The following is a 26,324-nucleotide window of genomic DNA, read 5'->3' as shown; positions in this document are numbered from 1 at the left end:
GCCAAACACCCCCTGCCCATCAGAAGAATGAGCGAACTCTGCTTTGTTTTGCTTTCACACACCGTTTTTGCCTAAGTTATCAAACTGCCTTTACCTGAGCCCAAGAGATTTCTCCCTTTCAGCCTCTCAGTTTTCTCCCCATCCCACCTTGTGGGGAGCAAGCAAGCCAGCAGCTGTGTGGGGCTTGCTTCAACCAGGACACCCAGGAACAGGCAGACAGTGAGCAAATACTTACTTGTGAAGCCGTTTCTCGTGACTGACAAAGAAAGGGAAAAAGAAAACAAAAGACAATTTAAACAGAAGTGAATCTAAAGAAACAAATATGGACTATTAAACAGGAGCCACAGAAAAGCAGCCACACAGGTAATGAAAAAAGATTTCATGTCTCTTTTTAATGTTTTTTGAATGTAATGGAAATAGTTTGGGTCACAGGTGTGATAGTCATTGAGAAGCAGGCTAGATCACTTGTTATTTAGTTACTGGGTCACTAAAAACTTGTTTTATTTTTAAAGAAATTATGAGTATCTGTCAGTGAAGTGAGGACTTCTCATTCATATAGTGAAAAAGAGAGTGCCAAAGGATAAACTTCACATATTAAATATTAATATTGGCATATTTTTATGCCAATATCCTCATGACTCAAGTTACCCACATTATTACCTGACAGCACCCAGGCAGATGCCATACAAATTTAGTTTATGTCTGTTTAAACTCAAATTGATAATCATGTTGAACGTTCTCTGAGTTATAAACCTTCAAATTTTGGTTAGAAGTTCATAGTTCGAGTAAAAAGAGTGAACTTTTTTCTCTTATTTTCATTTTAAAGATCTTACCCACGGATATATATTCTTCTGGTTTAATGTATTGAAAATCTAAAATGATAACCCATGCTAATATTTCATTACTGAAATAACTAAAAAATCAATTTAACTTCAAAATAAACATTTGCAGAAAGATCAGAGCTTTCAACACCTTTATTTGTAGGTCTCTATCCATAAAGGCCATAGACACAGAGCTAGATGTTGCTCTTTTGTATTCTGGGGAAGAGGTAGGTGAGGGGAGATTTCCCTGCCCCTCTCTAGAGGGGAAAGGTTGTACAAATTCTGACTCACCAAATAAGAAATTGCACAAGTATTTGTGTGAAAATACCACTGGGGGACTGCATTCAGATCCTTCAGCTTAAATAGATCAATAACTGCTTTTTCTCTATTTAATAAAGGAGGAGTGCCATTCTTCCACATTTGTCTAACACCTGACAATTTGAAAATTTAACCAGGTGGTTTCTCCAACCTCCCTTCCTTAATCCTCCTCCTGATTTAACTCAAATTCTTTGTGAGATAACCTTTGAAAGTTTCTAAGTAGTAATAGCGAACTCCACATTCCCTTTTTTTGGACCTGAAGTTAAATAGCCAGACCTGAATGTGAGAATAAAGCACTGCCATGAATTTTACCTTATCTTTATTTAATGAATTCTTAAAATCTGGTATGTCCTCACTTTTGTGGAAAGCTGTGACAGACCTTTTTTTCATATTAGCAGTGAGGCTGACTAACATTCTTCTCCAAGGAATGATTTTGATGGATTATGTTAACGCTGCTACAGTTCAAAAGACATTACTGCAGTGACAGACTCCACTGGCTAAGCTGTAAAAGCTACTTTCAGAGATAGCAGTGGTCCACAAAGAGATACACCCATGACTTGGGTGGAATCTTGCACAGCTTTTTCTCAGCCTTTTTTTAAAAATTAACTTCAGCTGAATGTACTTCCTCGAGAGCAAGTCTTGCCTTTAAGCATTATATGCCCAAAGGTTTTCTACTGTTTTTGTGAAATATGGAAAAGAAAATATAAACTACCTATCTTGGACAGTAGCGCAAATGATGGCTGAGTATTTCAGAAGAAATGAGAGAGTTGTTGCTCACTTTTGCATTTTAAAGCCATGGTATGATGAGATGGTAGTATTAATGGTCATGTAAACAAATGGATAATACATGACAGAAATCAAAGCTGCCCAGACAAAAAAAGTAAAATGGTAAATGGTCAGGATTTTCACCTTTTTTTATAAACAGAGACATGGAGAAACGTACATGTTTCTATGGCAAACACAGAAATACATACACAAAATATTACCACTGTTTGGCAGCTAAATTTGGAGAGATTCCACAATACTTTGAATAAAACTAACACGAAATGAGCAACAAGAGAGTGAATTAGACGATCAAAAATGCTGCCTGTTTAGAGACAAGTGCCAGAGGGCCTGGGTACAGGGTCTGTTACAAACACTGCCCTCAGTGAGCACAGCCAGGTGGGAGCAGAGCTCTCTCCTGAGCCAGCGCTGGCTCAGCTGCCCCTTGTTTCCCATCCATCCGTGCTCTGCAGGCCAGCACAGGAATCCACAGGTGTCCAGGGGCTCTGCTGGAGCCTGGGACTCAGCCTGGGCTAGTGTCACCATCCATGTGTCAGCAGAGGGCTCGTGCAGCCAAAGCCACAGGAAAACAGGGTGAACTGACCCACCTCAGATGTTGTGAGCTTCTGGGATTCTGTCCTGTAGACTCCAATGGGAATGTCTCCTGTAGAGGAACAAAGCTTCTGATACAGTCTGGCATATGTCCTAATCCACAGATCCTCTTCTGTGATTTTCATCTGAACAAATAATAACGGGAGGGAGGACTTTTAACTCCTGAAGGTTTATCACTTGTTCACTATGCTACTCATGGGAAAAAAAACCAAAAACAAAACTAAACCCTAGCTAGTAATTATCCCTTTGTACTGTCTCACCTTTGCTCCACAACAAATCTGCAACTTCTATTGAATTTGTCAGACTGCTTCTTTTACTTTCTTCCTGTTTAGAAGACATTGTAGTGGAAGCAGTTTAGCAGCAAGAACTTATGGTCTTGGCTTAAGATTACTTAAAATTTCCATAGCAACCTTCACCCAGTGTCTGTATTGACTAAAATATAAATGAATAAACTAAATATTGTCAGCAGTAAGAAGCTGGTGTGGACAGACTGGAGTGCATGAGTATTTGAATTTTGTCCACCAGACTGCAGGCTGAATATTTGGGGACAAGGGAGTGGGGAGGAAGTAATACACTAAGCATAAGTGGCATAAGAAGTCTTACACGAAGCTCACTTATTTCATTACTACCTTTATTTCAAGATGTATGAGTTCCTTTTTAGAGATTCAATTGTACTCTCAAGTGTTCTTCCATTCACAGTAATGAAGCTTAATGATTGACCAAGAAATATGTAATTTTTATTGAAAGAACTTTTTTAAACCATCAATACCTCACAGCTGTTCTTTGTAGATGCCCACAAAGCAGCTTTTAATAACTCAACTTGTATTGATCTGTTTGCTACCCAGGGTATGATGGGTGTGTGAGAAAACAAAAAGGTAGGGTTTATTTTAGTAAAAACTACTTCAGTTGTTTAAGGTTTTATGTGTGTATATACACAATTACATTGCACTGGGGAACATTGACATATATAATAACGAGATGATTTTTTTAACTCTAACTCCTAGTCATTGAATACATCTGATCTTTATGTAAAAACTACTTATGCCCTTTATTGCCCATAGGAATAGGGACTGGGAGATAGTACTGGCCAGGCTGCACAATGCAGGTAATGCTTCCTGGTTTTTGCATACTTAATTTTTAAATTGGTTACTGAACTGCCACTGGTATTTCATATAAAATGCACTATTCCTGTGTTTTCATGACTTTCCAATTTTCTGCTGTATAGAATGCATTTTGTTTTCTCGGAGAGATGTTTTTTGCCATGGAACTAAAAGTGGGTATGTTTTCTGTTTAATTTCCTCGTCTTCTCCCTGATTAAAAAGGAAACAGATGGCCTTCCTTGAACTTTCACAAAAGGAAATGCCATACAAAGAAAGTTAAAGTATTTTGCACTTCTCTGGTACTCTGATAATTTTTTTTTATTTTTTTTAATAACTTACAGAACAAAGAAACCCAGATCCTGGTGTGGTGTCAAGTCCCAGCAGAAGTCTTGTGATAGAAATCATATAATCTTTCACAAATGACTGCAAGATTTTTTAACAGGAGAGACAGAAAAGAAAGAAAAAAGCTTTAATGAACAGATGAGTAGGCAACCATTAGCACCATATGTGAATTTCAAAGAAATTATACATCTGTGTTTACAGTCCATCTCTTTAAGTATCTTAATCACTGTAGGAATACCTATACCTTTTATTTTGCTGAATTTACTTTTATAAAAGTATGTTTTTCTAGACTGGCTCTGCATGTGCATGCAATGTACATACAAGATTCAGAGACTAAGGCATAATAAGAAAAAGCAAAGATGGATGTGTCAGTGGAAGGGAGGTGTCAGCCCTACGAGGTGTGAAATTATAATGAACTCTGCTGTGAAAAGAAACGCTGGCATATGTTAGATGGGTCTGCAGTCCTCAGTGGGTCCCTCTGAGGTGAAACTGCTATTATTTTATTCAAATGAGTAATCTGAAAGGTTTTTAATGGTTAATATGCCTTGTTGCTCTGCTAAACAGTGTGTTGCTATTGGTTAAAAGGTAGAAATTAAGTTTAGTGTAGACTAAGGCCAGGAACAGACTAAAACTGCATCAGCTAAAATCACAAATATTTCTCCTCCAGGGTTGGGCTGCTGAAATGAGAGGGCCATATGGATGCTCTCCTAGCTGTGGCTGAGCTGTTCTTTGCTATCTGTACTCAGGTGTAGCATTGCAGTCCTTGGAACACAGCACACACTGCAGCTCTGCTGGCTTCATGCAAATGCACAGCTAACAAAGAAATACCTCACAAAAGTATTACAGAAATCCTGTAGAGCTGCAGAATCTGGATTTGTTCAGACTCAGAAACTAGGTGGATTTCATTCGATACATTGGTGATTCAAGTATTTTAATTTTGGTACTGGTAGCCTTCCAGTTGTGATGGGCTCAACGCCATTGAATAAAATTTGTTTGCAAATTAAACCTGTTTGTTATCTTGGCTGCATCATTTCTGCCATGGAATTTTCATTAGATTAACAGGTTTATTCAGTAGGATTTGCAAGACCAAGTTTTCATTTTTCAGTCACTGTCCTATAGATAATTTAAATGCTTTTCTTTCAGCCTTTAATGGGAAGCACCAGCTGAACCCTGATGTCCCCCATGTCATTTGCTCTGTTTCTTGCAGAAGAAAAAGACAGAAAATGGGACCATGAAGAACAAAGAACTGGTGTTACAGAATTTCTACCTTGGAGTAAGAAAGTAAGTAAAAAATACTATTTTTAATATTTGTGGTATGTGATGATGATATTCTGGGGCATGACTATGAAGATGTTTTATATACAAACACATTTATTTCTAGAACCTTAAAATATATATGTTCATATACATGAATGGTTTATATATTAAGGATTTCCTAAGAAAAGTTTAGCTCCAGGAATATTTTTATTGATGTTGGATTCGCCTTCAGGAGATTTATTTGGAAGTAGAATTACGATGAAAGAACACCCTTCATGCACCAAATTACCAAGTAAATTAATTTCCCTGCAAGGGTGGTTTCCACCTGAGTACTAAAGCATCCACAGGCTATCCCTAGGTAGAGGCAAAGCAGGAGGCTGCTTGATCCTTGAAGGGTGGCACTGGGGGCTGCTCCTTGGGCAGAAACATGAGCACTGCTGAAGAGTAAGCAATATTGGCCTATTTTCTACTCTGAAACTAGCAACTACTGCCTCCATTTGCCCTGACTATATTTTCTCTTTTTTTTTTTTCCTTCAACTCTCTGAAGCTGTGCTCTTCCTTGATTCTCACTGTCATCACTACTTCCTGGATTCTGAGCCACAAGGTTGAATTGCTGCCTTTTCTTCCCCTGCTGTCTCTTTGTAACCACTGAATGCATTCCTTGCAAGGGCAAGCATGGCTTAATTTACAGTGGAATGATTGGGCCTCTTCAGATCTAGTCAAAATGAGTAAGAGGAGAGGACACTATGAAGTAATTGAGGTCTTTATCAGCAAATGCAGGAGACTAATAAATGACATATTAAAGTAATTCTGTTCCTTTCTGTTAGGGACACAATGCCGTGGGAATGGGCACTGCCTTTTTTGTCACAGAGTACAAGCATTATTATGCTGTATGATCTGTAATTTATGTAGGCCTTACTGAAGCTGTTTGACTGTGGAGAGGTACATACACAGTATTACATTATGTAACATCAGATTTTGGGACTGATAACTGAATTAACACATGCAGCATGCTCCATTATCTTTTGCCATTGATTGGTCCCAGCACTTTAATGGATCCTATGTCACAAAATAGGGTCATCCAGCAATTAAGCACAATAAAATGGGTACCAATATTTGTATTATATTGGTTCACAGTACCTGATAAAGCAGTGTGTCCAACATGCTGATGCTGAAAACCCTGCCAGCAGCAAAGGGCAGTCGAAACATAAATGCCAGATTAGATCCCTTCTCCCGCTCTTTCTGTTAAAGAATTTCAAAATAGAGAACATTTTTAATGCTGGTTTTGGATGGACTGTAACAAAAACATGAAATAGATATTATCTTGAAAGAAGTCGAAAGTGTAAAACCCCTTTACTCTCAACATAGTTTCTTCCTACAAGTATGGAGCATCTTTGTTCCGTAGGTACAGTTTTTCAGGTTGGATGACATTGATCAATGAATATGTTGTTTCAGTCATCACATGCCAAACTGCATGGGCATATTCCACTAGATCAATTTTAAAAAGATGGAGGGATATCAACTGTGCTCCTTGGGCTCCTAGCTTCTGTTAACCTGCTCCAGTCCCAGATGTTCTAGATGTTAGCAGTGGACTGTCATCCTAAGAACAGGAAATATAAAACAGAATCTGGTACAAAAGGGAAGAAATAGCACAAGGGTCAATCAGTGCCCTGGTGCTGATGGCCACACCTTCTGGTACCGACCAGGATGTCATTTGCCTTGTGGCCACCTGGACACACACACACCACCTTAGGCTGCCAACCAGCACCTCCATCCTTGAGCAGCTTTCCAGCCTCTCTGCCCCATCCTGTGGTGCTGCAGGAGGTGACTGTGACCCAAGTGCAGGACCCGGCCCTTGGCCTTGCTGACCCTCATACAATTGGACCAGGCCAGTTTAGTTTCCTTCCATCTCTTCTACAGCCTTGTTTTTCCTTTATTCTTGCTTCAAAGAGATTTGTGAGAAATATAATCCCACTTTCTTGGCAAGAACAAATTAATTTTCTGGTGTTGCTCTGGAACAAAGTTCCTAAAAACCTGTCAGTTCGACAGCCAAAGTTGTGTGATAATTGCTTGTACAATTTTAGAATTTATGTAAATTGTTAGAGAGCTATGTAAAATAAGACACCAGTAATAATAGGTACCAATCTCTTTTTATAACTCATATGTCATTATTGGTTTTTATTACTTACTGTAATTCAAATCTGCTTAATACTTGAATTATATTAAAGGAAAAATATGGAGACAGGAAATAGGAGGCTCCATTGTGAAGGTTAAAAAAGCAGCCTGGCTCTGTGAAAATCACTGCAAATATACTGGGCCATCCCAGACAGATTTCTGCCCACCTAACATCTGCGTGCTTATCCTTGTGAAAGATACAAAACCACAAGATTGGGTTTGATTAAAAGATATAGGAACTTGTACTTATTTCAAAATGATCACTTACAGCTTTAGAATTTTTACCAGTAACACCTGCAATATTTACTTGGAAAATAACACAGCAAACTAAAGTCTGAATCCTATCCAAAACACTACAAATCTGTTCTTTCAAGAAAGAGGGAGTGGTTACCTCATTTGTTTTCTTATGCAAGACAAATGGAGAACACAGATTTTAAGTTTAGAGTGTGGGTGTTTTCTTTTTCCTGTTCTCTGTTGTAAAAAGGCCACTTCTTTCTCCTATGTCAGTGCCGAGTTTACTGTCAGGTTTATTTATCTCCAAAATGAGAAAAGTTGCAGCTGTAACAGCAGATGGACATCTGATTTGTGTATCTGTCTTCTGCAGCCCATTAGGCTGAAAAGCCAATTTTCTAAGTGTATTTCACTGCTACCTCAAGGCAACTTGCCTGACATTCTCAGTCTTTCTGAAAATGAGGTGCTTAATGCAGAAATAACAAGCAACTGTATGTTTGACTGCTTTAGGTAATTTTTACTGGAGTTTTTAATTGCCTTTCATTTTGCATGAGGGAGTTCTGAAACATCAAATGAACTACGGCACCACCTGTGAAGTTCCCCCTGCAAATGCTAAGATGAAGTGATTGGGAAATATCAACAGCAGGCAACTGCAAGAGAGAAATGAAGAAAATTTTCTTTCTTTAAGATAAGATTTCTTTTTCTTATCTCTGTTCCAGCAGAGCATAGTTTGGATAGGAGTTCATTAAATGTTCAGCTTCCAACCTATCTTCACAACTTTCACACAATAGAGTAATAAAGTCAAGAAGTTAAAATATTTTACTGTATTTCTAGAGTATTTGGTTGAAACATTAATGAGCATATGTAAATACAGAAAGGACTGAGATAAAAACCCTGGTTTCACTGCATGGAAGTAGACAGCCCACAGAGAATTCCAGAATCCAACTGGAATCGGATTAAGGGAATATGTTAACCAATAATTTCAGAAACCCTATCAGCCACAGTGCACCAAGACATTGTTAGGTTGAAACAGAGTGTTGTAGGTCCCAGCCAGCTGTTGGCTCTCATTGTCCTGAAAGAACTGGCAATGCAGGTTACAGCCAGTTTTAGCTTATCCTTCATGGATTTACCAGGGAGGGAGGAAGTGCTACAATGGAGGAACCACAGGTGCAAACCTTAAAGGGTAGTGGGGATGGTGGCATTATCCCGACAAAGCTGAGCCTCCTGCTGCAAACAGCTCCTCTCTTCCTGCAACTCGGAAGGTAAGCTTCTATGGAAAGGCTTTTTTCCATTCAGTATATATTAAAATTACCTACCTGAATATTAGACAGTAAATAGTGAACTTTGAAATCCCCCAAATCTAAGAAATTTATGGCACAAGTAGGAAATGGAAGTTATGCGTTAACTCGGTATAATGGTGATGATTTTGGCATGAATTCAAATTCACCAAGATATGTAAGATATCTGAGTTGCACCAACTGGGAGGGTACACAAGAAACCCCAGCAGACTGATAGGGAGAAAAAGAGAATGTAGTAAAGAATTTCTGCCCTTGAAGACTATCCCAGTGATATTATTTGTCTCTCACAAACTCCGAATATGGCCTGAAAGATCATGAAGGTAATACTAATACTGTAAAATTTGGGGAGTGCAGAGGTGGGTAGGTCAGATCACCAGTAAAGATTCATGAAAAAGAGGATTGTCCTTGAGTTTAGAGAGTTAAACAGATGCACATTACTTCCTATTCCCCATTTTTTTTAAGTAACAGGATTTTGAACAAGCAGATTAAATTTATTTCCATACAGCCACAGTTCCACAGTTTGAAAATGCCAAATATGCATACAGAGTATGAAGGTTTTATCTAACATTTAAGTAGTGTTGCTGTCCCTCTCATCATTCTGACAGAGAACAATTGCTGTTCTCAAACTATCCCAGTAATGGCATTATCTCAAACAGATACACAGAAATGTGTACAGAAGACATAATTATAGTGCCTTTAAAATGAAGTGGAATTTAAAAATACATTATAATGAAAGCTGTATGTTTTAAACGTTTATGTCAGTTAAAAGATGTTCCATGTTAATTGCCAGTGTCAGCCTCTTAGACAACTGCATTAGCTCTAAATATTTAATTATCCAGAAATATTTCATTTTCCTTGAGCAAATTCCACCAGACAGTTGGTTGATTAATATTATATTGTAAATTGATTAAATCAAATCAGACTTTATTCTTAAATGAGGGTAGAATTTTGGAAAAAAAGTCTTATACAGTAGCTCACAACCATAAATCATTTCACTGTTTTCACTTGTTCTGAAATCATTGTTACAAAATTGGAAAAAGTAATAAAAATAAAACATTCAGACTGAAGGTGAGGGGATGCAAATCTCCTTACCTTTTCCAGTTTGGACAGAGCAAGAGAATAGCAGTCTTTGGCTCTGAACTGCATGAATCTCATGTTGGCTGGGTGAGTTAGTTCTGTGATAATGCTTAGGCTGGAGAACAACCTGCATTTTAAAAGAATGTGGTGGTTATACTTCTACTTATAACAATTCACAAATGTAAGACTCTACATAAAGCTACAGCCTGTGCTCGTGTCCATGTTTTTAATGAAGTCCTGAAACCTGTGGTGAGCCTGGGCCCAATGAAATGCTGGTCCAGCAGCAGAGGGAACTACAACACATTCTCTCTCAGAATTTAAAAAGAAGTACACACTGAGCTCACAAAACACTTAAATGCTAGAAAGAAACTATTTAATTTAATTATCAGGGGTTTTATTTCATGATTGGTACCATATCACAAATCTTTAGGAAACAACCAAAAATGCAAAGGTTTAAAGCTTGTACTTAGAACCTGGTTGCATGTAAAGCACTACTGATTTATGTACACCTTCCAGTTGGGTTTTTCTTTCTTGAGGTCTGTTTGCATGCTGTGACTACAGTCTGAGCAATATAGATGAAAAGTGACACTTGTGGGAGTTGCTGAGAAAATGTATGTTTATGTATACTTATGTTCTCACTTTGAAATATTTACATATACAAAATATTTATGACTTAACACCAATTCAGGCTTCCAGTAACTAAATGCAGTGAAGAAAGCTCAACTGTGAACTGGCGGAATTATGCAGATTTTCAAGCAGCAGACTAAAGAGCACTCAGGGCTCCAAGAAACAGAAAAAAAAATTATAGTTTACACTATTTAAATACTAAACAAGTTGAAATAGAACACATATTTTTATTTAAATCTTTCCTCTACAGATTCGAGTCAGAAAATAAGATGCACATTTGTAGCCTCTTTTGCTGATCCTGAGGCTACTTATCTACACTTAACAATAGGTAATTGTTGTACTAATTGCATCATTGATGTGGCTTCTGTCTCACTTTTCATGGAAGCAGGATTTGGTAAGTTATCTTACCAAAGTCAAAAGGAATTCAGGGCACTTTTTTGCAAGTCTTGTCCTTTTCCCTCACTTTTGCAGGGAGAAACATCACTGAAATAAATGGCAATTCATGCCGAGCCTAACTGTGGGGAAATGTATATCCACACTATCTGCCAATATGTGTTAATCTCACATTGTATTTGAAAATTAACACTACAGAATTCAGAATTAGGAATTAACAGAAAATTAAAGCTGATCTTATGATGAAATACACGCAGCAGGAGAAAATTCAGGCTGCTATGTTTCTCTTGAAGGATGAATTAGTTTATCACCAAGATATGAAAACTGACTTGTATTAGGAAATTAGTTTCAAAATTGGTATTGGTAAAATATCTTTCTTACAAGTGCCTTTTAGCCAAATTAGGGGAAATTACTCTGCAGGTAGTCAGGGACAAATTGCATCTTGCTCCGGGTGTAAGGCACACTGCCTGCCAGCTTTCAGCACTAGAGCAGGCTCCTCCTGGGCAAAGATCCCTCTTTCTACCCCATTCTAGTAAGAAAGGACTGGACAGGGAAGAGAAAGCCCCCACCAGCCTGATGGAAGGCATGGCTTGCTGTTGAACTTGTATTCTGGAAATCAGACAAGCAAGAGAGTTCCTTCCCAAACCACAATGATAAACCCAGAAAATAATGCAATGCCATCATAGCACCTCATTTGGTTTATCCCTAAATTGGTGCTGACAGCTAGGTATCAGCCAAAACACTGACCTGTTACACAGGCTTCCTGCAGGATTTGAAACACAGCCTTTGAGATGTTAACTAATAAAACTTTATAGTAGTACAGCCCTACCACACAAGAAAATGTGTTGTTTTCCTGAGGTGGGCTCACACCTATCTACAGGCACTCAGTGGCTGGCTTCCTATTTAATTGTAAAAAGTGAAAAGCATCTTAAGGTATAGTCCAAAACTGTAAATTTCTCCTTTTATTTTTAAGCTTTGATAACTTGTTCTCTCTTGGTGTGCCCATTTGAGTCACATTTCTACGTCAGGTAAGTCAGTGCTGTGTCAGAGTTTTAATTGGCATGGCACAGCTCTCACCCTAAAGGGGCTCATAACCCTGCCCTTATAAACAATCTGTCTTCAGAGTGGGGAGCACACTCTCCTGGCAAAGCAGGATTGCTAATTGATGTAAATCGGGGAACAACACCACAACTGGTGTATGAGAACTGCCAGCCTCAGCTGAAGCTACTGCAGCACTCTCACATGGCTTTTTCAGGCCTGAGTAACCCACATCAGGGGTGTGCACATCAGCCTGTATCCTCTGAACCCTTTCACCTGGTGAGACTTAAGTGTAATCTTCCTCAATGATGTGACAGCATTGAAAACAGCATATTAAATCCAGTGGTTTAAAATCACTTTTTAATACTACAGTTGGTGTCAAGTCTTGTTGCTCTCTACCAGGTTCAGTCTTTTCTTCATTACTTTCTGATATTATTAGCTATTCGTAAGTGATGAAAAAGCTTTTTAAAGGTCATTTACAAAACTGTTTACCTTAATGTAATGAATGTAGTTTATTCTGTAGAACAGATAAATGCCACTACCTTATGCCTCTTCCCAAAGCTTACTGATTTCTACAACTTTTATACAATATAAAAATGCAGTGAAATTATTTTATGTGTTGTAAGGGAAAAAAAAAGAAAAAGATTATACAGTACACTACTTGTGAAAGTTTACAAAGTTTAATGAAAAAGTGTTATTAATTCCCAAACCAAGGTATTTATTTTAATTTACTTTGATTGCAAATATGCAGTGTTAGAACAATACTGAACGAGACACAGAATTTGTACATGAGTTAAAGCTGCCATCTAGCTGCAAACAACGTGCACGACAACTGAAGGAGTGTACAATAACATCTAAAGGCATACTATCATATGTAGCTTTTCTTTTATAAAGTATAACTAGGGGAAAAAAACCAAAACAAAAAAAAAGGGACTTTGCAAGGGTTTTTTTGATACAACTCCTTTTTCCACCTGGAGGTAAACTGTATTTCTGAAAAACTGATATATGTAAGAGACCTCAGTGAGATGCCCTGGCACTGTATGGTTAGGAGTAGAGCTGAGTGATGCACAGATAAAACTCAAAGTTTCAACCCAAATTTCATAGTTGTGAGTATGAAACACACGCCTGTGCAAGTATCAGGCACCAATTCCGAAACTGAAATGTTAGAATTAACATTTCTTGTGCAATGCAGATTTTGCTTCCTTTGAGCACACGCAGAAATGCAAAGAGCATTAGCTGCATTCTCACAGAGCTGCATTTACAAAAGAAAAGCTCCTCTGTATTTTAATTAGCTCAGTTTTCTAAACCACTGAAGGATTCAAAAAGCTTTTGTTATGCATCTCTCTCCAGTCTTTTGTGGAAGGTTTGACACAGAAAACAGGTAATTGCATTAAAAGCTACATTGAATCATACTCAATTTTCTTCCATGTCTTGTTAGAATGAACACCAGGCAGTGCTAGGCTTAAGCCCCAAATCAGGGAGGCATTTCATAGCTGACTGTGCAGTGTGTTTTGTGTGAGATTTTTTGGGGTGTTTTTATTAAGCAAATAATATTTTTCTCAGCTCCAAGTGACACATTTTTCCATACTTATTGAACCAAGATATTGAACACAAAGGATTTAATGAGGAGAGTTCTCAAAAGAACAGCAATCTCAGTGTTTTGCTTTTCAGCACAGCCTCCTCATCCTCTTTACCAGACTGATCATATGATATTTTTATGACTCTTAGCATGCTGCTGTCACACGTAAAGTCGTATATATGTGCCTAAAAACCTAACTTTTGTGCAAAACTAGATACTCAAAATGTGAACATTTATTACTAACTTCATAAGCAAGGCACTGCTTACCTTTCAACATCAGAAGGATCTGCATTTCATGTGGGCTTTAGCATTAGTGTGAATTTTCTTTTCTCAACTATCTTTCATCCTAAGTCTTCAAGAGTAACTTTATTTTCCTTCCTGTAAACCTGACTGCTAACTTTTAAAATTATTATCTGGTTTGGGGATGCAAAGCATTTCATCTGAGCTTTCAGGAGAATACCTCAGGATTCTAAGTGAACTGCTAAGCAGGGTGGGAAAAAGTTGCCCATGTAAGATACAAATTCATGCAAGGGAAAATTTAAATAAAATAAGTTCTTGGCAAAAGAGGCATCGAGTATTTCACAAATAATGAGGATGTATAGATAGATTGCAAAAATGCCTTACCTGAAGAGGGTTTGAACATTCACAATAGTCTTGGCATCTGCCATGTAGTCTTCCTCAGCACTCATCGTGCTCTCTTTGTCCACCACCACCATATTAGCTGCAAAGGTGACCCCACACCTTAATAAGTCATCTAGGCTTTTGTGAAGAGAAAGAGGGAGAAAGAAACAAGCAACTTAAATATGGAACACCTGAAAGATTAGCCATGCTTGGCATCTGCAGATCAGCTACATACCAACTTCTAATATAATCTAGGAAAACATCTCAATTCATTGGTAGAACAGAATATAGAATCTACTTCGGTAGGTTGTTACAGTCCCTCTCTTCTGTTAATGATAAATCTGTTACAATTTTTTTTTTTTTTTTTTTTTTGTAATATGCCTTTAGCAGTTACTTGGGAAGACTTTGGCCTTATCCACTGGAACAACTTGCTCCATTGCAGTTACTTCTGACAACAGAAAAACCCAAATAAATGGTCCAGATTGCTCTTTCCCACGGTTTCATTTTGGTTTCAAAATGTTAATAAACGAGCTAGAGTGCTCTCAGGCTGCTTTTAGGCGCAGCTGCAGAGCAGCAGAACTTTGTGCACAGCTGGACAATATGTGAAGCCCAGCCACAGAAAACACTCATAGACAGCTGAGTTACAGTTCTCACCATGCCTTGCAGCTTTGTCTCCAAAATGAAGCATGTTTCAGCTGTTTTAACAACGTTTTCCACAGATCCTAAGCACTTTTTGACAAGTGTGTTGGGTTTTTTTAACAACTTAGTTTGGAAGAATATATACCATTATTTTTGAAACGGTGCAATATCACTGATGGTTGACTACAACAAACTGATTTTATTTGATCAATGAACAACTTGCAGAGCACAAGTAGAAGTCTATATGTTTTTTCTGAGTAACTTGTATTTCTGCTTTTTCCGACTTTTAGTTGATCCCTGAAAATAGCAGCATGTTCTGAAATACCCAGATTTTCTGCAATTTGTAAGCTTAACAGCTATTCTTACTTTAGCAGTTACATTCAGCTGGCTTGTGGAGAAGTTGAAAAATGCTAATGTGGAAGTATTATAATTCTAGTTCTCAGGTACCTCTAGCTAAAGGTTTCTCAAGATTGACTATATTTTTACACAAGTGTGAAATCTGTTCAGTTACAGATCTCAAATCCTACCGAAGGACTGGGAGTCAGGTACCTACTACTTGACATATTTTGATGAAGTGCATCTCTACTATGAATTTTGGTAAAGCTATTTTTCTGTGAGCCATCTACTTCTAACAAAAAAAAAAAAAAAAAAAAAAAAAAAAAAAAAAAAAAAAAAAGCAAAATTAAAGTAATTCTTTTGGTGGTTTTCTCTCTGTGATGATGATAATTCACTGATGGTGAACAAATGATAAATATTTTAGATACTTATAGACAGTAGGTGGTACTTTGAGAACTTATTTTATACCCCTTAAATAAAAAAGGAAAATTTGCATATTTTACAATGTATTTCTTATCTACAGATGATCAGATCTATTAGTTGTACATGATTTAAAAACATGGTGAGGAAAACACAGGAGGAATATGTATGAACTATACTTTTTTAAGTATTCTTATTGATAACAGATGTCAAAAAAACCCTCTACAAACTTAGTTGCTTATTGCACCAGGAATTAAAGTGATTTTAGTGTCAGAAAAGATGCAAAAGTTCATGCTGGTATTACTGTGACCTTCTGAATTCTGAATAATCACTTATTCCAAAGACTACATGCTTCATTTATTTTAAAATGCGTTTAATTCCGAAAGAACAGCAAGACACCATGAGGGAGGGATTTGGCAATTTCCGTTTTGGAATAAACTCAGTAAATTTAAATAAAGATTAATCTTCTACATTAGTAAGACAGGTTAACATCTGAGTTATTAGTTATTTTGAATACTTTGAGTATTCCTTCTTGAGTACACATTTTTACGCTGTTTGGGTTTTGCCTTTTTCCTTTCATCTGTATTCTTCACACATGTATTTGTAGCTCTGCAGCCTATTGTATTAGTAAATAGTTTTCCTAGTAATTTTCCATGGCCTTTCCCAAGGCAGAAAGACAAAACAAATTCCAGAGCTCCAAGCCCCAGGAGCTATCTTGGTTCTTCCTGGGAACAAGGCTGAGAGAACAACTCTTTGAGTTAGATTCTCATGGACAAAATACAGCCAGTGCTAAGGGGGGGACTCCAGAGAAGGGGCTTGACCTGGGGGGAAATTGCATCACTACTTTTCCTCCTAATGCTTTTTATCAATTATGCTAATTTCCTAAAACCTATACCATTTTGTTCACCCCTGGAGGAGCAGGCTTTTGTGGACATCTTTCCATAACTCCCTCAGAAGGCCTTCAAATAAAAATCCCCTTTTATATTACCTCCTTACTGAAATTATCTCAAGTTCCGTTTCCAGGTTGGGAAAAAGGCAACAATTTAATTATTCTGCCATTATGAGTTCTTTTTATAACTATTATGTAATCAAGAGTTAAGAAAGTAGTAGATATTAATAACCTGTCACCCTTTCTTGATTTACAGGAAAAAATTGAAAGTACACAACATTTCTGTGGGCTCTTCATAATCTCACAAGGATTTGGTTTCACCAAGGTAAATCTGTAACTGTATCATTATTATAAGCAGCAAATAAGTTTTTTGATTTCTCCAGGGGGAATTAATACTATGGGCTTGTAGCCTCAATTCAGTATTCACTATGTAGTGAAGCAAACAGTTTTCTTTAAATTTACAATCTACACAGAGGAGTTTACTAAAATATTCATGAGTCCTTGCTCTTCTCTTGTTTCTGCCTGATTTTCACACCGAAGTTCTGTTTCTAAACCTATATCCATAAACATATATTAGCAGAGGTGAAGACAGAAATGTAGGAGTAAGTGATAATTTAAGTAGTGGAAGATGAAGACTTTTGGACACATTCAAGACTGTTTACATTCTGTAGCTATCTTTACAAAACCTGAGTCAATGAATTCCAACAAATTATAACTCAGAACCAACTGACACTAGAATCAGGGCTATAATCTGTTCATTTGTAGAAACATATGAACTCACCTAAATAAGTGTAATCTTATGTTTTTGAAGATTTTAACTTGTGCTCCCTCTCATGCTTTTCCCTAAATGAGCTCCTTTATAAATCAGAAATGTGAAATCCCAAATTACAGCACACAGACACAGACTATGCATGCAAAAAGCTCATCTCCAACTACAACACACACACACTAAAACATGCAATGACGATACACACAACAAACCACTGAGACTACAAAGGTAAGTTTTCTAACAGTTATTTCACCTACTTGTCGATAGAGCCCACCATGTAGTAAACCATTGGAAACCAACAGATTGCATCCAGAAAATGCATATCTGGCCTAAGCAGCAGATGGAATTACAAAATGAAACACAGTATCACAACAGCAGCATCTCTTCCAAAACATTTCAATCAACTGATAGTTTGGGGTGGTTTAAAAAAAAAAAAACCTTTCTTAAACTTTGGCACTATTATGTCAGTTTAAGCAGGAAATAGAAAGCTGTGAATCAACAGTTTGCTGTGCTCATAAAAAAATGATCAGAACTAACATGCTTCTATTAATAAATGCACCTCTAAAATCAGAACTGTTATGGCACAGGACAATTCCAAATATAAGAACAAATGAGTGATGTCAAAGACACACTACCAGGGTTTACTCCAACGTATGTCTTAGGAAGACTTAAAATAAGCATCAACAATTCTTAATTAAAATGTAAAGTGGAAATTAAATCATCATTTGGGTTTTGTCACGCCTACTGCTTTCAAGCCTACTCCCCGTCACTGCAAACGCTGCATAGAGAGAGACAACACTAAGGGTGTTGGTTTAATTAGCAAGTTTTACTTCACATTAATCAATCAACAGCAGGTTTAGCTATGAAATGTCATAGCAGCATTATAGTGTGTGAAGCTGGGCACTGTGCTGGCAAAAGGAGCTGGCACTAGAGGGCCCCCTGTGCCCACGGCTGCACTCTCATCCTGCCAGTGGAAGTGATTTAGCCTCATTTAGGCTTCTCAATTTGTGTAATTCACTGTATGCCATAGTACCGACACAAAAACCTGCTGTTTTGCAAACACAGGTGACTAAGGAGCTGCCTGAGGGAAAGTAGGACACTTCACAGCAGGCCTTTGTAGAAAAAAAAACAAAACACTTGAACTGCAACAGATCTACACAAAGAAGTGTCAGCCCTGGAATCACAACCTATGAGACATTTTTGCTTTCTTAGCTTGTTCTGCTTTTCTGTGTACAGCTAACCTCCATTTCTGTGTCTTTCAAACTGTGATTTTAAGTAGCTGAGCTGTACCAAAGTGTGGCAACAAAAACCCCCAAAAAACTAATTCATTATCAGAGTATAAATGAACCAGTTTTGACATAGGCAAATTTGTCTGCAACATTAAAAGCAAGAAATGCAAAAAATTCCAGCAGTCACCAGAGAGATATAAAAGTAACAACAACACTGCAGGTTTTAATTTTCATCCATGGCCTTAAATAATTTTAGATAAAGTGTGTCTGTGGGTGTCCTTTTGGCTTAAAGAACTGTTTGAGTGTAGAGTTATTAAAAATATACCTAACTGGTCCGGGCCAGGAAGTGCATTGTGTTAAGTAGGTTAGTGCTGTCATGTAGCTGTGAAACTGTTACACAGCTTGCTTTTTACAGTGTTTATTAAGCTATTTAATTTTAGCAGTAACATTCACATTTTCGGGGGTAATTTTAAGAAAAACTTAGCTGAAACATTGGCCATGAAGAATAAGAACATTTAAGTTTACTATGGCTGAAAACAGTCAATAAAAGGTCAATTTTCTATACGACAGTGAACATGGAGTATGATTTTTGTCATTAACTTTTCTCAAAGATAAGTGTGCCATAATATTCTTGATTTTCAGCTGGCCACATGAAAAGGGGTCATCTGTTTAAGTAATGGTAAAATGAGTTTAAAACTTATGAGAAGGGGGGAAAAAAAGTCTCCTTACGGGTTATCCAGCAGTAATACAATGGGGTTTAGTTCTTTCTTTGGTCGGTAATAAGCTCTGAGTGGGACAATAAAGTTATATAAGCCATTTCCAGCAGTTTCTGCTGCAACTATAATCAATTTATTTTTGAATCCATAGGCTTTGGCATCTTCATAGTAGTTATGCTGGCATCCCTAAAATCAAAGTAAGAAACAAGTTCAGTGGATGTGAATATTGTATCAGATGACCCAATAGACAGCTGGTTACACATAAATATTTGGTGATGTAAAGGAGGAGAAAATATATATAGTATTATAGAAAACACTGCACAAACTTCATCTTTAAGGATAAATCAGAATTTAGCTCTGCTCAGATGCAAGAGACAAATGAGAATGCAGGGTTATCCAGCAGCAGAAACCCCCTTTACCTTATCTAGTCTGAGACAACAGAAGGGTACTTTTTCATGCAGAAGATGACAAAAGGTGGGAGAACTTCCAATATAAGGAGAGTATGGAGGATAGCCTTTGGCATACCTAAAATAGAAAACACCACTTTTCAGTATAGCAAATTACCAAAATACAGCTGCCTATACAAGCATTTTATGGGATGTTTATACATCCCATATGTCCAAGTTTTGGAGTCAAGTACACAAAATGAAGTGGGTAACACAGGTCAAAAGAACGTATTTTGCAGCCAGTTCAACAGAACTTAGTAAAAGCTACGGTGCTTTTGGGACTGAGGGAATTTTGTTTGGGTTTTTGAAAACAGTCTGTTCTATCATACTGTGCAATCATAGGGTTTTGATCTGGAAACTTGTAAGTTAAAAAAAGGAAGGAAAGAAAACAGAAATAAATGTACTTCTGTTCTTCCTTCTCCAGTTTTTTTCAAACATTTTCCAAGAATGAGTGAAGTCACTACCTTTTAGCTTTAATAATGTACTTTCAAAATTGCTGAAATAAATTCTAAATGGCAAAAATCCTCTTCCCGATGAGGTGAAATATCTAATTGGCCTTAGTGGCTTTTTACAAGAGGCCTTTTAAATCCTGGTGTTTCAGTCTGCACATTAAGATGACTTGTACTACTAATTTTTTCTCTGGAGCTTAATAACCTTCCTGGGGCTTCTCACACTTACCACTGGTGGAGATGGGAAACTCTGCTGGTTGAGGCACTGGCTCAGTTGTGTATTTCAATTTTAACACCCCTATCAGCAATCCCAAGAAACCTAATTGCTCATCTGCACAGAAGGATTGAACCTTCTGGGCTTTTCTGAGTAATCCATCATTACTTTTAGTAACATACTTCCAAGCGTTTTGAATTAAATATGGTAATTTGTCCCATACTGGTTTTTTTTCTGTCATTCCTGCATTTTGAAGTCACACACCCAGCCCCAGCATTCAAAAGCCTGTTGGATGATCTGATTATCACTGCATTCTCAAGACAGGAATATTTATCTGTTGACAAATTTGGTGAGTGTTTACTTGGTAATTATATAGAGGGAGAAAAAAAAAAAAATAAAAGAGCCCTGAAATATGCAATGAATGCACTGCAATACATGACTACAGCTTTATAACTGCAAAGAGAAAACCTCCAGCAAATAGAAGAGTTAATCTGTTGGATGGTTTTTTATTTCAAAGTAGGCTTATGGCATTCTGCTAACATTTCCTCAACGGCAGTCATTCCATTATTGGGCTTCATGGGACTTGCTGCCTAGAAGTCCTCAGGCTGATCTGCGTTTCGAAGAAGATTATTGACGCTTTTTATACAGCACTAACTTTTCACTTCATTTTACATTTAATATACGTACTCTAAGCCTGCAGAGACTTCATCGTCCGAGGGGGTGGTTTCATCCTCTGACTGGTCGCTGAGCAGGTCACAGGTGTGGAGGGAGGAGGAGTCTCCTACCTCCAGCACCGGGGCGATGCTGGGCCTCCTGCCCTCCTTGCTGCCCTCGGAGGGAAGCGCCAGGGTGGCCCCGCTGCGGCACCCGGTGTCCTGTAAATCGATGGCCACCGTCCCTGGGGGCAGGCAAAACATCTCCTCAGTGCTGCTCAGAACGTCTGAGATTCCTGGGTTTAGTGGGGATTGCACGGCAAAGGGCTGACGGCAACACTGCGCTCGTTGTGTTTTTTCCATTGAAATTAAACAAATATGTAAACTGTACTTAAGGAAAGTAACATTCCTGACAATTAGTCCATGCCTTCTTGTTGACTGCCTCTTTAAAATCGTATCTTATATAATCAGTCCGTATTCATATGCATCAACAACCTGCAGATTTTACTTACGATGTTTTTTTAGATTAAGAAGCTCATGAAAACTTCTTAGAAACAATCAGGTATGACTGACAAAGAAGTACTCACATAATTTACCCACTTGTTTCGCTTAGTGTACACTTCACTGTCACTTTTTTATACCATAGTCTTAAGTAGTTTAATTCCTCATTGTCAAGTAAAAGAGAATCAAATCCCATTTGTTTGTTTGGGGGTTTTGGTTTTGGTCCACTTGGTTGTTTTTATCTGGGTTTTTCTTTGGTTTGGTTTGGTTTTTTTGTTTGTCTGTGGAGTTTCTTTTAAATATGAGAGCAAATGTTTGAAGTTTTATATTAACTCTTTCTATTCATAATTATAGTTTCTTAAAAGTTTAGGAAGATGCTTTAAAATGTACTAGTCATTAAATAAGAATATGTTGTGATGTAATCTTTTTTGTTTTCGTACTTACCCATGCTGGCTATTATACTGTGTACTGGTAACCTAGAAGCTCCATGATAAGATAATTTTGATTCTTGGTTTTTTCTATGCTTTTCTTGCTTCTTAAAAGCAGAATTCTCTTCTTTGGTGATATTGATATAAAAGCATATATCAGTAGAACTCATGATATATCGAGGACCTGGATTCAGCAAAATGTTTTTGTTATCTTCCTTTCTAACACCAATCAGACAGACTCCAAACCTTAATTAGAAAAGGAAAGGCATGGTTCATTTTGCATAGTCCTGCAAACACCAGAATTTCCATTGTCAAAAATGAACCTCAGGTATATTTTTGTTCTTTGGACACTATGAACATTTTCAGCTTTCTGCATGACAAAGATGTTTGAAAAATGTGTTCTGCTAAACAGGCCACATCAAATCAAGCAGATCTTATGAGCTCATGAATTCCTAGGCAGTTCAGCATTTTTCAGAATGCCCATAATGTTCTCCTAATGTTGTTCTAGTCGGTTTTTTCTGTCAGATGAATAGTCCTTTTTGGGAAAATACTGGCAGAAAAATGGATACATGATATGAAAAACTATTAATCATGTTAAATTGTTCCATTATTTGTAAGGAATGGAAACCATTTTCATAATTCATTTTTGCAATTCACTCTAAAAAATTTATTTGATTAGTAATAGAAAATAAGGGATTACAGCAAAAATCCCTCTTTCTCTCCTTGATTAAATATCAGAATAAACCCAGCATTAAGGGTTTGATAAATGCTTATTTTATCAAATATATACAAACATACATGATTTGTCTTTATTTTGCATGTTCATCTGACAGAGCAACACTAGATAGGTGATGCATCATCTGGACCTTAAAGTTAGGTATGTTATCATCTAACAGAAGGAAGAGTTTTATGCTTGAATAATCACCAGAATGTACCATGTGACAACTTTAAATGGAACCTTTTCCATAATGTTCACATGCCACAAAGGAAGCCAGACTTCAAGCTGTCTCCTAAATAAAGATTAAAAAAAAAAAAACCCACACTGTCCCACCCATTCCTTTCTAGATTGTTTTCAACTTGGAAAAGGATTGGTGTTCCTGAAAAACCTCCAGAAGCAAAAAGTGCCTTTCTTTTCTGGTTGTCCAGCTTATCCTTTATATCTTTCATATTCTGTTCTCTTAGACTGAGATTGGGCTGTACAGAATAAACACAAGCTTTTATCTGACCAGCTCCAACTGACAGAAAAATATCCCTATTAGTGTCCAGATACTTAAACCCAGGAACAGATTAATGTGCAGTCCTGTGCCTGTAGTACAGAGCTACGTTGCATGCAAAACAAATAATTAGTTCTCTGAACTTTGGAAGGTTGATAAGAAAAATAAACATACTTTTTATGTGCATGGAAAGAAGCATATGTGAAGCTCTTCCCCTCATACTCTGCAAAAAACGTACTTTCTTCCAGGTTAATGTGATACACTTCGTTACCAGAGCACCTGCCATACATTTTCTGCCATTGTTCTGGCGATTGCTGACTCTCCCTGAAATATAAAGAGAATAATTTAACACCTAGTACAAAATTCTTATTAATCACAATGGTATTTCATGTCAATAGAAAGTACAAATGTGTACTGAAAAGGTCCAACAGGCTAATCGAAAGAAGTATTTGAGATTAAATCTTGGTAATATTGTAAGTACAGAGATTATTTTAATGTATTAAAGAGCATTTTCTGCTAACTAACAGGCACGTAAGAGTATGCACTTTAATATCAGGAGAGAAGTGGCTCAATTAATTTAAAATCACACCATAATAAGCAGACCCATGGCAATTTGAAGATGACAGGTAAAACCAGCAGCATTCTCTCTATATTCATAAAGATAGTTTCTGCACATGTTTTGTGGCAGACACTCTGGTTCCTGTCTGAATATCATTAATAACAACTTATGTCAGAAAGAGTCATTTGTCTTTGGTCATTTGATCTGTAAGAGAGATTTTTCTGCATTTGCTTATCAGTGATCTTCACCCTCTGGGTATTTTTGCTTCCTGTGTCTTGTGGATTATTACAAGTCCACAGCTTCTCTTCTCTAGTGCAAGAAAATAAACACAAAGCAGATCATCCTTTACTCTATGCAGCTGCTGCCCTTAATGCAAACAATTCAGGGGAAATGTTCCAAACTTCAGGAACCCCAACACTTGTAGCCCTGGAGCTCCTGGGGAACTTCTTCATTAAATTCCACACTGAAACAAGGTTCTGCCTGCATGATCCTTACTGGAGTAACTGATGCATATATACATATATACAGTTAGGTCATGAAACTGTGTATGCCACTTGGAGTGAAGATCTCAAGATAACGGGACATGCTCCTTTTATGCTCATTTACACATTTTCAGTACCTCAACACAATTCCTACTTTTCTTCAATTTACCATGTTTCTTCGCTCTCATCATGAAAACATTTTGTTGCAAGATGAAAGGAAGTAAACCACTTTTGTTGCAACACTATAAATAGTGTACTAGGTAGAGAACAGCAGAACTAGCAATGTCATTTCAGAACATTTTCCCTTATTTCATTTTTTCCCCTAAAATAAAATGGTCACCTGTTTAATGTCTGCTTGGTTCCAGTGAGTTGTCTGAAAGCTTCCCATGGGGCTGTACTGTAAAGATCACATTAACTTCAAGTCAGAAAGGTTATTTTCTTCCAGTATTTTGTATCATCAAACAAACGTTAATAAGAGTTTTATTGCTAATTTAGACAACTAGATAACAGTTAAAGAGAAATGTTAAGATTAACTGAGATTGATAATAAGATTATAAATAAGACTCAAGATAGAATTTTTGTCTCACAGACTGAAGTTTTGAATTCCATGAACAGCTGAGAAGACAACAGGATTATTTACACCTCCTTAACAGGTATTTAAAACTTGACTCCTACATAAGGTTTAATGCAAGTGTTAATAGCAACCATGATAACAAAAGGATAATTAAACAGGAACTAATATATAGGAAAGCAGTTAACTATTAACATTGGAAGTCTACTTAACAAATGATTTTTATTATGCACATCTAAGTCAGCATTTGGTTTGGTTTATAAATACATGCATATAATTTTTTACTTGTAGTTTAAATAATCTGCTTTCACCTAATCTTTTTACCTAGCCAAACTCAACTGCTCATCTGACTTCATCTTTCATATGCATAAAGGTAATTTCAGCTATTTTAACAAGTAGCAGTTAATCTACCTCTTGTGCAACAACAGAAAACATCTGGTTTTATGTCTGCAGTACAATGAAAAATACCCTTATTTTGGAGTCTCTCCAAATAAATGCTCTGAAGAGTGCTGATTATGGTAGATAAATAATAACTAGCCATTTTCACTTTTTTCAGTCTTTCTGTGTAAATACAGAGGAGCATTCTTGCAGTAACATACGTTGTACATTCTTACAGAAACACACATTACTTCAATCCTTCCGGATTCAAAGTAATGCTGCAACTATTTGTGAAAAAAACCTTTTTTGTTTTTTTTTTAGAAAACAGTTACTTTTATTATTCTGGTTACATCTACTAATTCTAATTGCAGAAGAAATCTTAAGCAATTTTCAATTCTGTGGCAGTTACTTTGCATCACAGTTGGGAATCCATAAATGATCAATGTGACTGTGTTTAACAATGAAATGCTGAAGTTCTTCAGTACAGCAGAAAACATTTCCCGTCTGTGTCTCTGGTTTTGTGCTGATGGAAAATTCCTGACGGCTGTTAGGAACACTGCTCTTTTTTTACATGCATGTAATATAAAATAACTGGGAAAGGCTCTGGATTCTGTGCATGTCAAAGAATGAAAGGTAGGCAGGTAAAAAATGTATAAAGAATGTATTTCACCACAGTGCTCAGCAGGTATCAAAACAGTGTTTTGTTTTCTTCCTACTAGGAGATTCTAGTGCAGACAGTGCCATTAAAATCTTGATATTTGTTGTTCTCAGTAGTAACAGCTCCAGGAAGAATTTCTGTTTTCCCCATTCTGAGCAAAGGGGAATACTAGATCTGTCATATAGAAGGTTAAATAACTCTACTTATAAATATATAGAAACTGGCTTCATGGTTACTTGAAAAAGAAGTTAGCATGTTACAAGAACTAGGGTAGTAGTAGTACTGTATATGCAGCTATTCTGTTTCTACAAATATATTTAGAGATTCACTCTTTATTGCATCTGTGTACTCACAACACTTCTACCAAGAATACTTTATTATTCCAAGAATACAGCTAAAAAGAGATACACCAGATGTAGTAAAATTATTTTAGTGAATCCAGAGAAGTTCTACTGTGACTATGCAGTCTGCAGAGACACCAAAATTCTGCACTCCCTCCAGCAGTGTGGTCATGTTAGAAAT

General features: G+C 37.1%; 1 protein-coding gene across 6 annotated transcripts in view; it reads right to left on the bottom strand.

Moving 5' to 3' along the window:
• KCNT2 (potassium sodium-activated channel subfamily T member 2) overlaps positions 1-26,324 on the bottom strand; it is a 116,396-nt gene that overhangs the window by 9,318 nt on the left and 80,754 nt on the right. For 2 of the 6 annotated variants that reach the window (XM_066324628.1, XM_066324624.1), the window contains 12 exons: positions 24,536-24,592; positions 23,329-23,478; positions 21,957-22,186; positions 21,046-21,256; positions 19,669-19,774; positions 19,263-19,435; positions 14,255-14,389; positions 10,009-10,120; positions 6,353-6,454; positions 3,953-4,036; positions 2,510-2,638; positions 236-256 (listed from right to left, as the gene is read on the bottom strand). In XM_066324628.1, the coding sequence (XP_066180725.1) occupies positions 236-256; positions 2,510-2,638; positions 3,953-4,036; positions 6,353-6,454; positions 10,009-10,120; positions 14,255-14,389; positions 19,263-19,435; positions 19,669-19,774; positions 21,046-21,256; positions 21,957-22,186; positions 23,329-23,478; positions 24,536-24,592 (1,510 nt within the window). Of the gene's footprint in view, positions 1-235; positions 257-2,509; positions 2,639-3,952; positions 4,037-6,352; positions 6,455-10,008; positions 10,121-14,254; positions 14,390-17,561; positions 17,634-19,262; positions 19,436-19,668; positions 19,775-21,045; positions 21,257-21,956; positions 22,187-23,328; positions 23,479-24,535; positions 24,593-26,324 lie in introns of all 6 variants that reach the window. The other 4 variants (XM_066324622.1, XM_066324623.1, XM_066324625.1 and 1 more) reach the window with 4 other exon arrangements.

The sequence above is a fragment of the Sylvia atricapilla genome, chromosome 9 (genome assembly GCF_009819655.1).
Source record: "Sylvia atricapilla isolate bSylAtr1 chromosome 9, bSylAtr1.pri, whole genome shotgun sequence".
NCBI classification, from domain to species: Eukaryota; Metazoa; Chordata; class Aves; order Passeriformes; family Sylviidae; genus Sylvia; species Sylvia atricapilla.
Note: the sequence above shows the minus strand (reverse complement) of the source record. Positions and strands in the feature narration are given on the sequence as shown.